Source organism: Cebus imitator, unplaced genomic scaffold, assembly GCF_001604975.1.
Source record: "Cebus imitator isolate Cc_AM_T3 unplaced genomic scaffold, Cebus_imitator-1.0 Scaffold519, whole genome shotgun sequence".
Lineage (NCBI taxonomy): Eukaryota > Metazoa > Chordata > Mammalia > Primates > Cebidae > Cebus > Cebus imitator.
In genome coordinates this window covers 1,058,879-1,070,737 of record NW_016107834.1, presented here as the reverse complement: position 1 = coordinate 1,070,737, position 11,859 = coordinate 1,058,879, and the positions used below count along the sequence as shown (strand labels likewise).

The following is an 11,859-nucleotide window of genomic DNA, read 5'->3' as shown; positions in this document are numbered from 1 at the left end:
GACACATTGCTCCCACAACCTGCTGGGTCAAAGACACTGCAGTCAGGGAGAGCTGGGGAGCAGGGGTAGTGGATGGCTCAGGGCAGGAAGTCCCACCCCCTGGCCTGGGAACTATGGAGACATTGACTTATAGCACCTTATCAGGTGGGGTGCAGGGTGGCATGGCACCCACCATCAGTGCTACTGACATGAAGTCCAGGTATAGAGCAGAGCCCATGCAAAGATACAGAGGCTTGGCCATGCTTGGCTGCTGGAGAATGAGGAGGGATTCAGCCTCAAGAAACAGAGCTGGGACTAAGTCATGAGGTGCATGGAGACCAGGCAGAACTTGAACTCAGGCAGTGGAGAGCCATGGAGGGTTTTGCTCTTTGTGTGGGTGTGTCAGCGGTTATGGTCATAGTTGTCTGGCTGCTGCATGGAGAATAAACAAAGCAGGTAGGGTAGGACTGGGCGGGACGGTGGTGGAGAGTGCCCAAGCCGTCCAGGAAAGAGATGATGGGGGTGGATGAGGCTATGTCTCTGAAACAATTAAGATTTGGGAGAGGCTGAAGTGAGTGGTGGGGCTGAAGCAAGCGGGGGCATGGAGACTCCTCTGACCCAAGGCTGGGGCTGGACTGGGGCTCAGCTGACTTTGTTGGGGCAGCCAACCCAGTCACTGGGTCCTTTTCTTTCCGGCTTCCCCTCAAGCCTCTCCAACTGCCTGTAGGCTCCAGGGCTAGGGTCTGGCTGATGGGGGGTGGGGAGGGCTGGGGGGGGTGGGGGTGGGAGTGGGGGCGGTTTATGGCAGGAGGTGACGCCATGGGAGACTTGTCACTTGGGCACAGCCAGCACCATCTGCTCGGGCATCTGCCTTCAGAGGTGGTGCCTGCTAATTACCTGGGGCCAGGAAGAGGCCTGGGAACCCCCATCCCCCACACTGCCCAGCCGGCACAGGGGCTAGGGGTGCCCCCCCCCCCCCGCCGGTGCCCTAAGAGCAAATGGGCTACAATGCCTTCAGAGGGGTTCTGACAGTGGGGCCAGACATTTATCCAGTGACTTTTTGCAGAGCACCTACTATGTTCCAAAACCTGTTCCAGGTCGGGATGTTACGAGGTCGCCGCTGTCTTGCGGCTGACAATCAGGCAGAGGAAAGGACAGGGGCTCCAAGGGGTATTTAAATAATGTAAAATGCCATCTCGGGGTGAATATAACTGTCAGCGCCCGAGGAGAGGAGTTTAGCCAGGGTGGTGGTGGTGGTGGTCGTGGTGGTCATAGAGACCCTGCTTAGGAGGGGACGGGAAGGAGGCACAGCCACTCAGAGCCGCCCCGGTCCATGCTTCCGGAGGACGTGGCGGGCAGGGGGCTCACACCCTGCTCAGGGGACCCTTGGCCACTTCCGGGCCCCTCGCCCCACGCCCTCGGCTGCCGGCTCGCATTCCTGCCGCCCCCGCTCGTGCAAGGGGCGGGCCTGGGCCCGTGGGAAGAGCCGGGGGTAGGGGCCGTGTGCCGGGGAGGCGGGTCGGAGAGGGCGCACAGCTGGGCCGCATCTGGCTCGAGCGCAGGGAGACCAAATGGAACAGAAGGCGGCCTTTCATCCTGCAAGACCTTCGTTCCACCTCGCCACGGGGCGCCTGAGGATTTCGGGGAGCCGACCTGCCCGATGGAGCCCCGGGACTCGAGGAAATTAGCCCGGGAAGAAAGAGTGGAATTTGATTCTGGTGCTTTCTCGCTAGAACCTCTTGTAACCACCTGCTGCACAGGTGATAGTAAGCTCTTGCTCTGTACAAATAACGGCTCCCCTGAACCGGGCGCTCCAGAAGACCCAGATGCCACCCCATTTGCAGGGCCTGCCCTGTCCCAGTGGGGAGGAGGCTGGGCTCAGGAGGGGAAGCGCACAGCAAGGAAGTGGGATATGCCCCGCGGTGCGTCGGAGCCCGAAGCCGGGGTCCCAGCACGCTGCGCGTTGCGCCGAGGGTGCGCCCCTCCGGTGCCGGACCCCCGGTGCATCCCCGGCCGGCGCTGGCCAGGCTGGGTTTCCCCGTTAGGGCCACCGGCGCGGGCCTGTCCCGAATCCCCAAAGCACCTCGGCGGCCCGCAGGGGCTACCCGGGAGGGGGGCGGGGCGTGCACGTGCGCGCCTGGGGCGAGGCCGCTGAGCCCGCCGGGCAGTTCCCAGCTCAGAACAACTGCCCCACGTGGGCCTGCGGGCCTGGAGAGGCGGCTGGCGCAAGGCCCCGCCTCTGAGCCCGGGAGCCAATGAGAGCTCGGGGGCGGGGCAGGGGCGGGGAGGTTTAAGAAGCTGGCGCGCGGGCGCCTAGCTGCTGGACTGCGCCGCCTGAGCTGGGGGCCTCAGCGCGGTGCACGGGAGGCGCACGGGGCTGGGCGCGCCGCGCGGCCGCCACCCCACCATGCTCAAGCGCTGCGGGCGGCGCCTGCTGCTGGCGCTGGCGGGCGCGCTGCTCGCCTGCCTGCTGGTGCTCACCGCCGACCCACCACCGCCCCCGCTGCCCGCAGAGCGCGGCAGACGAGCGCTGCGCAGCCTGGCGGGCCCCGCGGGGGCAGCCCTGGCGGCGCCCGTGATGAGGGCGGCGGGGGCGGCGGGGCCCGGGGCGCTGGCCCGCGAGGTGCACAGTCTGTCTGAGTACTTCAGCCTGCTCACCCGCGCGCGCAGAGACGCGGGCCCACCGCCCGGGGCCGCCCCCCGCCCCGCCGACGGCCACCCGCGCCCCTTGGCCGAGCCGCTCGCGCCCCGAGACGTCTTCATCGCTGTCAAGACCACCAAAAAGTTCCACCGCGCGCGTCTCGACCTGCTGCTGGAGACCTGGATCTCGCGCCACAAGGAGATGGTGAGCCCCCCGCGGCCTGGACGGGCGGGCGGGGTGGGGATTCACCCTCTGGTCCAGCTGGTGGCAGCGTCCCGTGGGGGCCAGGCTGCATCCCCATCCAGCCACTGGGGCTGTCTGTGGGCGGTGACGCCAGTGCACATCCGTGCAGCCCAGTTTGCTTGCTGGGGCCACTCTCCCATTACAGTTGCGTGACTGTCCCCGAGGCCCCGCCCGCAGTCTGGCTCCAGAGTCCTCGATGGCTGCAGGACCCTACGCCAGTCTCCAGTGCTTGGGGTTGGTGCCCTGTGATACTTCTCACCCCCAAACACTGGAGCTCATTCATAGAGCGTTATGTCCTTAAACTTCCTGAAGCAGTATTTGTTCGGACCCGCCCTCAGCTCAGACCCCTTCCTGGGGAGAAAGGCTCTTCCTTTAGAGAAGTGGGGGGTTCTGACCCCAGGGCCTCTTCCTCATCACAGTGTTAAGGTACGGGGGTGGGGGACAAGTCATTGCTGGTTGATGGGCCCTGGGGAGTACATCTCAAAGAGCCCCAGGTTTGGGGGTCTGTGTGGAGACCCTCCCCCACAGTGCAGGAGTCTCTGAGGCCTACAACCTTGTGCACGGCACATCAGTTTCTCACATACACATAATTAAGACACACCCCACTTTGAAAATTTCCCTCGAGGCCACAGCTGGACGGTTGGGCTGAGGCGGGATGCGGACAGTGTGGGGCTTGCAATGGGCGAGTGGGAGGACATCCTTGGGCTGGGAGGTGCAGAGGCATTTGCTGTGAGGGTTGAGGCTCAGGGAAGACCCCACACGCCTTCCCCCCCTGCTCAACTCTCCTGGAGACCCAGGCCTTCTAGCCTGGCGCTGCCCTGTTTTGGGGCACCATGGTGGGGTGGGAGCAGGGCCTGGTGAGGTCATGATGGGGACTGGGGTGGGCAGGGTCCTCTCTGGTCCTGGCCTTGGGAAGGGGCCCTGGGAACCCCATGGCAGCCTCCTGGGAACACAGCGTCCCATTCCCAGGGGCTCAGCGGGCCGGCGGGAGGGGGCGGCGGGGGCCGTGGGTTTTGTTTGGCTGCCGGGCCGTTAGGATTCCCAGCGCCGGGCGGCTCTCACGCCGGCCCCTTGGGCAAGGTAACAAAGCCCCTTTCTCCAGCGAGAAAGGCGTCGGGCCCCTTGTGTGCAGCTACGCGCTCCGTGGGAACCGCCGCTGGCGTGCTGGCCACTCAGGTTGCCTGGCGATGAGGGGGCCAGAGGGCCTCCCCAGCATCTCTTACTGACAGCCCTTTTGGGGCACCATCCCTGAGCCTGTCCCCCCACCCCCAGCACTCAGCCTTCCTGCTGTGTGACCCTGGGCATCCTTCAGCCCCCCTCTGGGCTGCCATCAGCTCTGAGCACCTCTCCTCTTGGAATCTGAGGCCTTTCTTCAGCAGAGGGGCTGTGGTCGCAGGGTCTCAGGTATCAGTCCCAGCTGGGCCGTGTGGTCCTGAGCAAGACCTAGGGCTTCTCAGACCCTCACTCTCATCTCTGAAATGGGGGAACACGGCCCTTCCAGAAGCATGTTGTAAGAGACTGGGAAAGCCTGCAGGCATGGAGTGAGCCGTGCAGGCACTCCCTTGAGCCCTGAGGTCCCTATTGGAGGGTCACCCTACCTGGAGACAGGTTGGATCTACCCCCAGCATCAGTTCACCAGCACACAGCAAGCAAAGCACCCGTTGTGGTGGGTGATGGGCAGGGGTCCTGGAAATGCACAGAAGGGCCCCCTCTTCCAGCCCTGCATGGGATGACTCAGACCCGGCTGTTGGAGGACATAGATGTCAGGGCTGTGTGGCTTCGGGGGTGGGGAGCGGGGGGAGTAACCCCTGGGAGGCTGTGTGAGGCAACAGTGGGCATCTGACCTACATGTGGGGGGAGGGAGGGAAGGCGGGAAACTTCCCAGAGGAGGCATCATTTGAGCAGGACTAAGAGTAAAAAAGTGCCCAGAAAGGGCACTCCATCTGGGCATGGTGACCACAGCATGGGGGTTGTGCAGGAAACTTCACTAGCAACTGGACTGGTGGCTGGGGGGAGGGTCAGTTGGTCAGCAGGGGCCACGCCAAGATGGGCCTGGAGTCCAGGATGAAGAGCCTGGCCTTTGGCCCAGAGGTTCCCCGCCCCTCCCAGGAGCAGCCAGGCTGCTTCTCTGCCACCACAGCGGCCACAATTGCTGGGGAGAACTTGGCATCCTGTGTTTCTTTGAATCACAGCTCCTGGAACAATGCCGCTTCCTGTGGGTGTCCCCCAGCCCCCGCCCCCGTCCACCCTCATCCACCCGACTCTTCCTCCTGCAGCCCCGTCTTCAACTGGGAAGTTAGGTGGCACTGGAGGGTCTGGGTCCCTGGAGGGCAGGGGCTGGCTGATCTAGCAGGCTGCCCCACCTCAGCCCCAGGGTATGAACTCAGACTAGTGCCTGCACCTCCCTGGGCCTCAGTTTCCCCACTTGTGCCTCAGCTGGTAATGGCACGCACCTCTCAGGCTATCAGGGACAGAATCGATCTCTGCACTTGTTATGCCCATCTTACAGAAGAGGAACTGAGGCTCTGAGGGTGGGTGAGGCCTATAGCCTTTTTCCTCCTCTCTTCATGGCTCAGGTGTGGGGAGACAGGAGGCCTTGCACCCCCGTACCCCACAGCCCCGCCTTCTTAGATGCTGTTTTCTTAGAGGCCTCCCTGCTCCCCGAACTGAACAAAGGTGACTTTAATCTTCATAGCCTTGGGCTGGGTTTTTAGGGCACCACCAAATCTCGGGAGAACAGGCCTGCCTTGATCTCATTAAGAAAGCATTTTCCTTTTAACCCAGCGGCGCAGCAGAGCGTCTGCAGGGGCTGGCCCTCCGCCTCCCACAGCATTCCTGGGCTGAGATGCTGGGGAGGCCAAGGGGCTGGGTGCGAGTCTGTGCCTGTGGCTGCCCTGGGGTGTCTGTGGGTGCTGCAGGAGGAGTGCATGCTTAGAGAGGCGGAGACCCAGCCTGCCACCCCCTTAGCTCTGGGACTCACCCGAGAAGTGTGTGCCTAGGGCTGGGTCAGGCTGGACAAGAATCTGAGGCCATGAACGTGCTCCAGGGCCTCTGTGGGGCCTGTGTGTACAGGGAAGGAAACTGAGGTGGGGTGGGCATGCCGGGATTGCACTTTGGTCAGAGCATTGCCCATACACTCTGGGTTTTGCACTCAGCCATGCCAGGGTGCGCCAGGCGGCACGTGCTGGGCGGGCCAGGCAGAGGAAGGAACATTCTTCCCCGTGTGCCGGCAGGCCCTGGCGGGCGCAGGCAACTCCTAGCCCCAACCCAGCGGCCCCCTCCTCTTCCGCAGAGCACTCCTGGCAGGGGGCGCTCGCATGCTGGCACAGGTGGGCTGTGGCCTTGGGCAAGCCTGGGTTTCCTGGCCTGAGCAGCGGGAGGGGTGCTGGGCTGCATGGGTACTGGGGGCCCTTAGCCCGGGGGCTGGGGACACCTGATGTTTCCTGCCACAACCCTGTTGACTGTCAGCAACTTTACGGAACTTGGGGGCTGCTTTGGCTCGGAGTGGGTAACCTGTCCAGCAGGTCACCCAGGCTGGGAGTGCTGGCTCAAAGAGGAGCTGCAGTGCTGGTGGCTGCACCCTGCCCGTGGGACCTCGTGCCCAGCCCGGCCCGGTTAACCAGGCCAGCTGTATGATAATGGGCGGCTCGGCCACTCCGCTTAACTCGGCCGAGTTAAGGCCGGCCTGGCGCCCCTCGCCCGCCGGCCCAGGACAAAGCTGGCGGACAATGCCTGGTGATTCATCCTCCCTCTGGGCCCTTTGTCCGCCAGGGCTTGGCAGCCGCCCAGCGAAGGCCTTTGTCCCCAACCCCAAGTGATTGAGACTTGGCTTCCCAAAGCCGACCTCCTCTGCCTGTCCCTCCCCACCACCCCGCCTGTCCCCCACCCCACCCCCCCGTCAGCCTTTCCAGCAGCCTCCAAGTGGCAGGCTGGGTGCTGTGTCAATAAGGGTGTGTGCCCCGCCAGGTGCATGGGGCCGGCTGGGAGCCGGTTACCTGGTGGGCGGGGGAGGCTCACCACCTGGCTCGTGCCTCACTGCGCCTGGATGACCTTGGGCGCATCCTGTTGAGGTTTCGGAGCAAGGCCCTCACGCCCCCACCCCCAGGGCAAGTGAAGGCGTGAGCCCTGGCCCTATTGGCGCTGCACGAGTGGGGAAACCAAGGCCTGGAGAAGGCTGGAAGTTGGTGTGACTGAGCTGCAGCTGCAGCGACTCCAGGGTGCCCCATCCAACCCCACCCCGCAGATGGCCCGGGGGTGGGGGAGCAAGGCTGCCTGCTTAAGGCCGATTTTCTCCTTCCAGACGTTCATCTTCACAGACGGGGAAGATGAGGCCTTGGCCAGGCACACTGGTGAGCCCTGGACTTGGGGGGTAGGGGGCCCAGGCCTCCTTCAGGATCGGAGCCCTCCCCCTCCAGCAACCCCCCTCCTCTGGGCCAAGAGGTCACAGAGGGCAGGACGAGGAGGGCTGTTTACTCACGGGGTTTGCTCCACGCCCTGCCCCACCACTCGGGGGCCCCCCAATTCTCATGCAAATGAAGCCCATTCAGCCCCCCGGGTCCCTTTGAGCCCAGGCAGCGGCAACAGGTGGCGGGTGCTGGGAAAAAGCTGCCTGAATGGATGGGGGCGGGGCCGCCCAGGAGGGGGCTGGGTTGGGGGAGGGTCCACAGGCCTGAGCCCGGAGCTAGTGTAGGGGAGGCTATGGCCGGGCCTGTCTTGAACCAAGGGACTTTTCTCAAGCCCCTGGGCCCTGCTTTGTCCCCAAGGCCAGGACCCTCTCTGGGAGCCGGCTCAGACCCACTCACAGCCGCTCCCCTGTCCACAGGCAACGTGGTCATCACGAACTGCTCGGCTGCCCACAGCCGCCAGGCGCTGTCCTGCAAGATGGCTGTGGAGTACGACCGCTTCATTGAGTCCGGCAGGAAGTGAGTGTGGCCCCAGGGGACCCCCACCTCCCCACCCGAGCCTGGCAGCGCCCGCCCTGGCATGCCCTTCCCCGATGGCCCTGCCTTGCCCTCAGGTGGTTCTGCCACGTGGATGATGATAACTACGTCAACATGCGGGCCCTGCTGAGGCTGCTGGCCAGCTACCCGCACACGAGGGACGTCTACATCGGCAAGCCCAGCCTGGACCGGCCCATCCAGGCCACAGAGCGTGTCAGTGAGAACAAGGTGGTGAGTGCCTGCCCTCTCCCAGTCCCCCATGCCCCGAGGGGCACACACCCGGACTAGGGAGGGGCAGTAGCACCCAGGTCTCAGAACACCTTCTCCCCTCCCCCAGCGTCCTGTCCACTTCTGGTTTGCCACGGGTGGCGCTGGCTTCTGCATCAGCCGCGGGCTGGCTCTGAAGATGAGCCCCTGGGCCAGGTGAGTGCCCCGCACAAGTTAGGCCAGCCCAGTCCCAGGCTCCCGCCCCCTGACTGTGGGGCCTGGCTTGGTTCGTGTTCCCAGTCACAAGGTGTCCCCAGCCTCTTGCGTGGCACTGCCCACCTCCTATCTTCCACTTCCTTCCGGGCTTCAGAGGGCAGATCTGTTTATAGCAGCTACTCCTAAGCCTGACCTTCGCAGAGCAGGCACTGGGGCAGTGAGCACCCCAGGCACCATCCTGTGGGACTCCTTCCTGCACCCAGATTCCTGCCACATAGAGCCACGGAGCCATATAGGGAGTATGTTGTGGCTGTGGCCAGGGGAGGCGGAGGGAGCTGCAGCAGCCCAGAGCTCTCCTCAGAGCTCTGCTCTGAGTGCAGCGCCTTTGCCTGGTAGGGCCTCTCCAGCTCCCAGCAGTCGGCTCCTGCCTCTGCTCACTGGTCTGGACCCTTCCCTCCTGCAGTGGGGGTCACTTCATGAGCACGGCTGAGCGGATCCGGCTGCCTGATGACTGTACCATTGGCTACATTGTGGAGGCCCTGCTGGGCGTGCCCCTTATCCGAAGCGGCCTCTTCCACTCCCACCTGGAGAACCTACAGCAGGTGTCCACCTCCGAGCTCCACGAGCAGGTACAGTATCCTCCGGGCCCCACCAGGAGCCAGAGAGCACAGAGAGGGATGTGTGGCTGCGGAGAGGGGCATAGTGGGGTGGGGCACTGTTCTAAAAGGGGAGGCCAGGCAGCACCCCGTGTCAGCCACCACCAGGCGCATGGACGCTGTCAGTGGTGTGTTGTTTCCCTGCCGTCTGTTCACTGTGATGTACCTATTGTGTGCCTTTCGGGTCTTTTCCTGAACGTGGGTGTGTATTTTGTCCATGCTGGTGACGTGGCCAGCCCCCGCTGGTCCCCAGTTTGGGATGTTATTCCCAGGGTGTGCAGGGCAAGTGTCCTTCCAGGTCCAAGGGAGGCCAAGCCAGGGCTGTCACCTCACTCAGGGCTGTGTGGCTAGCCTTGGGATGTGGGGGCCCCTCCTGGCATCACTCTGCCCCCTCCTCACAGGTGACCCTGAGCTACGGCATGTTTGAAAATAAGCGGAATGCTGTCCACATGAAGGGCCCCTTCTCGGTGGAGGCGGACCCATCCAGGTAAGGAAACCAGATGGGCTTTCGTAGGGTGGCCTAGGGGCATCAGCGGGCCTCGCAGAGCTGGAGCAGGGTCTCTCTAAGCTGCCTGACTACACAGAGGTACCCCTCAAGTCTTGCTTGCTCGGGGTGGGTCCCCCCATGCTATGGGACTGCAAATGAGTGCTCAGCCCCTGCTCTGTCCCCACAGGTTCCGCTCCATCCACTGCCACCTGTACCCGGACACACCCTGGTGTCCCCGCACTGCCATCTTCTAGCGGCCACGGCTGAGACCCAATCCCTGGGCGCCCCTGGTATCCAAAGGGCCCGGGGACCCTGTTGCACTGCCCTGGCCTCGGCATTCGAGGCGCCCCCAGGGCTGTGCCTGTGCATGCATGTGTGTGTGTAGGTGTACTGCATGCCCACCCAGGTAGCAGGCTGGGCAGTTCTGCTGTGCGGAGAGGCAGGCACAAGCGCCACTTATGTCCTTCTGCTCCAAGGGCCAGTGGGCTGCAGGGCCTGCTTGGTGGAAGGATTTGTGTGTCGGAGGCCACTCTGAGTGCAGTTCTGTTAGGATTGTTGGATCTTTCTGCAGCTACAGGGCTCCGGGCTACTTTGCAGGGTTGTGTAGGTACCTTTCTCTTCCTGTTGAGCACAAGCCCTGTGCTGGGAGCACCTGTGCCCTGAAATCCTGGCTCCCCAAGTACAACTCACTGAGCCATGCTCATTGCAGAGGAGGCTGGGTCTCAGGGTGCATGACTCAGTCTCCTTGCTTCGGGCCTGGGCCCTGTGGCTTAGAGTAGCAGCAGCCACTGCCCGGTTCCAGGGGCCCCACAAAGCCCCCAGGGGCTAGCTGCCCCCAGCTGGGTGAACAGTGGCTCCCCTCCCGCCCTTTTGGGTGGGGAGTTTTCCAGGCCCCCTCAGAGGTCTTCCCTTTGCCTCCCCAGGACTGGGTGAGTCAGAGCTGAGCGTTTAGACTCCTCTCCAAAGTAGAGAGCAAGTCGCCCACAGTGGGCGTGTCTGTAAATATTGTGACAGTATTTTTTTACTGTGCCATTTTTTGAAAGGGAGTGGGTAAAAAGTAGAGTGTTCTTGTTTTCTGCTTGGGGGATGGGGTGGGATGGGGGAGGGTCTTTTTTAAATCCTTTCTGTGGATCAGAAAAAAACAGAAGCCAAACTTGGGGTCATCTTTATTTTTAAAGCTGAAGGGGGACTGTCTGGCACTGTGTATTTATGCGTTCCAGCATCTGGAACCTCCCATCCCTGCCCTCCTCCTGTGTAGCTGCCACTTCCCCACTGGGCCCACCATGGCTCACCTATTCTGTGCGGGGGGTGTGTTTTGTGTTGTTTTTCTCTTTGCAAAGACATAGCTAGGAAAGCGAATAAGGGAAAAGTTCTCAGGGAATTCAAGTGTTGTTGCTATGGTGACGTCCTTTTGCTGTGAATAAAGGTGCTCTTTGCAGCAACCCTAGGGGTCCTGGTCTTAGCTGGAGGTGGGGCCTGAGTCCCAGGGCAGCCAGGGGTCGGGATGGGGGACATACAGGTGAAGGGGAAGCACGGCCTTGGGTGCACTGCATGGAGCAGGCAGATAGGAAGCCCTTCGAGACAACTATTTCGGAAGAAAGCCTGGTGTCGAAATAGCTGCCCACCGCTGCCTGCTGGTGCAGCCCACCCAGGCTCAGGGTGGTCGCTGTAGGGTAGGCCCTGCACTTCCCAGAGGAACAGGTCTAGGATGCTGGGGGCTCTAGGTCCCAGCCAAGAGAGGGACCCCAAGGCTCTGGCCTGGACACTGGGGAGGCCAGCCCCTGCAGGAGGGACAGTGACTCCTGTGACTGGGCCTGGGGCCTCCTTATCCAACTTCACTCCTATCACAAGCTTGCAGAGTCCACATCATTGCCTCATGTTGCAGTTGGGGAAACCGAGGCATGGAGCAGCTGATGCCTAAGGCCTGGCAGTCATGCTCTTGGGCTGGGGAGGTGCTCAGGCTCCAAGCCAGGCCAGCCATGCGTCCAGCCGCCCCACAGCTGGTTACGCTGCACCCGCCTCTCCTGGGAGGTGGCCCCAGGTCCCGACCCCCGCTCTAGGTGGTGGGAGGAATCTTGGAGAGCAGGAGCAGTGTGGAGCCCCCACTGCAGCTGGTCTCAGCCCCTGCGGAGATCCAGACCCTTGTTTTCTAAACAGGGCAGCTCTGCAGTGCTTTTCCTTCCTCAAATCCAGCCTTTGAGGGTGACTGAGTAGGGGAGGGGTGCTGCAGCCTTGGCGGGGATTCCCTCCGCTCACCCTCCTGGCAGCCCTGGGCAGCTCACTTCCTCTTCTTCACTCTGAGCCCCCACCCCCTCCCTGAGGCTTGCACCCTTGGGCTGGCGCTGCCCTGGCTATGCCCTCTGCAAGTTCCTGCTCTGGCCTGACCCCAATCCCCCCTCTCTGACCCTGGGGCTCCAGGTTGCCCTTCCCTTCCTGCTGCCTCTGTGCCCCCTACTTTGCTCCAAACAGACAACACACTGTGAAAAGTGC

General features: G+C 63.0%; 1 protein-coding gene across 1 annotated transcript; it reads left to right on the top strand.

Moving 5' to 3' along the window:
- The first annotated feature begins 2,298 nt into the window (after window positions 1-2,298).
- LFNG (LFNG O-fucosylpeptide 3-beta-N-acetylglucosaminyltransferase) lies at window positions 2,299-10,811 on the top strand. The gene is made up of 8 exons (XM_017514190.2): window positions 2,299-2,824; window positions 7,164-7,212; window positions 7,686-7,785; window positions 7,881-8,034; window positions 8,141-8,226; window positions 8,690-8,855; window positions 9,284-9,369; window positions 9,557-10,811. Exons 1-8 carry the CDS (start codon window positions 2,387-2,389, stop codon window positions 9,621-9,623), a joined length of 1,146 nt encoding a protein of 381 aa, XP_017369679.1. The 5' UTR covers window positions 2,299-2,386; the 3' UTR covers window positions 9,624-10,811.
- Window positions 10,812-11,859: the final 1,048 nt, after the last annotated feature.